Source organism: Acyrthosiphon pisum, unplaced genomic scaffold (assembly GCF_005508785.2).
Source record: "Acyrthosiphon pisum isolate AL4f unplaced genomic scaffold, pea_aphid_22Mar2018_4r6ur Scaffold_20664;HRSCAF=21773, whole genome shotgun sequence".
Classification (NCBI taxonomy): domain Eukaryota; kingdom Metazoa; phylum Arthropoda; class Insecta; order Hemiptera; family Aphididae; genus Acyrthosiphon; species Acyrthosiphon pisum.
The window spans coordinates 3970-7563 of NW_021770048.1; the positions used below are offsets into that span (position 1 = coordinate 3970).

Consider the following 3594-nt stretch of genomic DNA (forward strand, 5'->3'; position numbering starts at 1 on the left):
GGGAATGCCAAAACGTGCAATTAACTCAGACAGTTTGTTATGACCGTTTGTGCTGTCATCGAATTTACTTGAAAAACTTCTAGCCACTTTGTGGTTGCATCGACAATAATTAGAAATGTTTTGTTTTTGTACGGACGTAAGAAATCGCAATGCACTCTCGTCCATTGTCTTTGTGGCCATTTCCACGGAGTTAGTACTGACTTAGGAGGATTAGGTCTCGCATTTATGCATTCATTGCAGTTTCGGGCCATATCCTCAATTTCTTTATCTATACTAGGCCACCAGAAATACGAACGCGCAATGCTTTTCATACTCGACATGCCAATATGACAAGAATGCAGTTCAGTTAGAATTGACTTACGGAATTTGGTTGGTATGATTACTCTATAGCCCCAAAATAAACAATCTTGTTCAGCAGTAATTTCTATTTTGCGTGTATTATACGAGTTTAATTCGGAATTTATTGAAAAGTCATTACTCCATGAACCTGTTTTTGTAGCGTGTAATACTCTAGAGGTAATTGGATCTCTTTTCGTTTCAATTTTAATTTTGTGCCAATCTAGCGGAAATGGTGACTGTTCGTGAATAAAATTGATGTGAGCGTCATCATATTCATTAATATTATTGTTGCATTGGTTTGTTTTAATGCGTGATAAAAAGTCAGCAGTATTTCCTTCTGATTTAATATACTTAATTTCAAAATCGAATGAAGAAAGAACGTATGCCCAACGTTGTAAGCGATTTGCCGCATAAATTGGTATTCCTTTTTTTTTTCCAAATATGTGGATTAACGGTTTGTGATCAGTAACTAATGTAAATTTTCTACCGTATAAATAATCGTAAAATTTTTGAACACCAAAAATTATGGCTAGACCTTCTTTTTCGATTTGTGGAAATTTGCATTCACTGTTTGACAATACTCGTGATGCATATGCAATTGGTCTTTCTGAGTGGTCAGGATAAGTGTGCGATATGATTGCACCTAGTGCGTATGACGAAGAATCGACCGTGAGTTTTATGGGAAGTTTTTGGTCATAATGTGCTAACACAGGACTTGAGATAAGCATTTTTTTTATGTTATTATATGCTTGATCACATTCTGGTGACCATAGCCATTTTTTTTCTTGTCTTAGTAATGAGTATAACGGTTTAAGAATGTCTGCTGCTCTTGGAACAAATTTAATGTAATATGTTACTAAACCTAAAAATGATTTTAACATAGTTTTATTTTCTGGAACCAGGGCCGATTGTATTGCATTTATGTGTTTAGTTAAGGTGTGCAAGCCATGCTCATCGATTTTATGACCTAAATATTCAATTGAATTTTTGAGAAAACTACATTTGTTTTGTTTAACCCTTAAACCAACTTCGGATAAAACGTTAAGTAATTTTTTTAATCTATTGTTGTGTTCTTCTACCGTTTTTCCCGCAACTATTATGTCATCTTGAAATATACCAATCCCTTCTAAGCCTGTGGTTGATATTTCCATGGCTTTTTGGAATTCCCCAGCTGAGCTTTTTATTCCGAACGGATTTCGAGTATAACTGAATAGGCCTTTGTGAGTATTTATTGTAGTGTATTTGCGATCACTCTCTTTAATTACCATTTGTTGATATGCATCTTTGAGATCTATTTTAGAAAAATATTTTGAGCCACTTATATTCGCATAAAGATGTTCTATTTTTGGTAAGGGATACTCAGTTCCTTCCAATACGGGGTTGATTGTAATTTTGAAATCACCACAAATTCTAACTGTACCGTCGGGCTTAAGAATTGGAACAATTGGAGTGGCCCATTCGCTATAGTTCACAGGAGTTAAAATATTATTATCTATTAAACGATCAATTTCCGACTCTACCTTAGATTTTAGTGCTAAAGGAATTGACCTTGGCTTGAAAAACTTGGGTATTGCCCCCTTTTTAATGTTTAGCGATATTTGGTATTTATTAAAGGTGCCGATTTCATTTTTGAATAAATGCTCGAAATTTTTTAATATATTCTCTATATTTTCGTTTACATTTATAGTGTTATAAATGGGAGAATAGTTTATTATTTTTAAATCATTTCTACCAATTAATGGCGGTCCTCCGTTTTTTATTACGTAAATGCACATTTTAAAAGACTTTTTCAAATATTTAGCATTTACTATTAATTTTCCTATTGGGCTTATATCATTTCCGACGTAATCGCGTAGTGAAATATCGTTTGGTAATAAAGTTAAATTATTAAAACTTGTATCATATAATTGTTTTGACATTACACTATGCACAGCCCCCGTATCTATTTCAAATTTTAAATCTTTATTTTCAATTAATAAATTGATTATGTACGGTTTTACTTTATTTTGAAAGTTATTTTCAATCATATTAAAAAAAGTGTCAGATAAATTGTACGCGATTGCGTCATCATGAATATTTTCATTCGTGTTATTACCAGAATTTACGGATAAAAATTTATTGTGTGAGCGGTTATCATACTTTGGTTTATTGTTCTTACTTTTACACATAGGAGCCAAATGACCTTTGATATTGCAAATATTACAACTGTAGTCCTTGTATCGGCATTCTTTTTGTGTGTGGTTTGATCGACCGCATGTTCCACATTTTGATTTTTCCGTGATTGACTGCTTGGCTGATTTTGCTTGCTGACTTTGTTTTTGATATTTGAAGTCAGCTTCTTCCTTTATCCATCCGGTTTTATTGTTGATTGTAGATTCTTTTGCAGCAGAAATTTCCATAAGTTGCGAATATGTGATGCTTATTTTTGAGGCATCTTCCTCTAGTAATCGATCTGAATTGGTCCCGCGTTCATACCACAACAAAAATGTCACGGATTACAATTTGTAATTCCGTTGAAAAATTACATTTTGATGCTAGGTTCTTTACTCTTGCTCCCCATTCAGCTACAGTTTCGTCTGGTCTCTGCTTTGCGTTGTAGAATGCATATCTTGATGCGAAGTACGATTTCACTGGCTTGTAATAATTGTTTAACAAACCTAATAGTGTGTCGTATGTCTGAACGTCTGGTTTTGCTGGAACGCATAAACTGAATAATATTTTGTGAACTTCCTCACTAATTGAAGATAGTAGTATAGCTCTCTTCTGGACTTCGTTACTTATTCCGTTTGCAATGAAAAAATTTGTAAGTCTTGATTCAAATATTGTTATGTCGTTTCCAGATTCAAATGTTCCTGGTGAACCTATTATATTATGGAATTGAGTAATATTTTTGTTATCCTCACCCATTTTATAAATATTTTAATTTAATATGAGATGAGTTTAAAAATGTTTATCTTCGTCGCCAATTTGTTGTGTATTGTTAATATGAATAATAACATAAACGTATATTATAGTCTTTTATTATGAAAAGTATAAATCGAACTGACGTACATATAAAATTGTCTACTTGCTAATGACCGATGGACAATCCCCACCGATCGTAATATGATACTTATGATTATTATTGTTAATATAAACGTTTAGTATATAATGTAAATGCTGAATATGCAACAATAATAATAATAACAATAATATAATAACTAACTGTAACCGTATAACACGTATAATACTACTAAATGCCATTGAGCACTGAAA

The 3594-nt window shown here is 32.6% G+C and overlaps 1 protein-coding gene across 1 annotated transcript; it reads right to left on the reverse strand.

Annotated features, from left to right (window-relative positions):
* Positions 1-68: 68 nt before the first annotated feature.
* On the reverse strand, positions 69-3200 carry LOC107884744 (uncharacterized protein K02A2.6-like; the record flags this gene model as incomplete). Its single annotated transcript, XM_029492037.1, has 4 exons — positions 69-1167; positions 1219-1916; positions 2445-2791; positions 2865-3200. Coding segments are annotated over 4 exons (2480 nt in total), but the record flags the coding sequence as incomplete, so codon positions are not given.
* Positions 3201-3594: the final 394 nt, after the last annotated feature.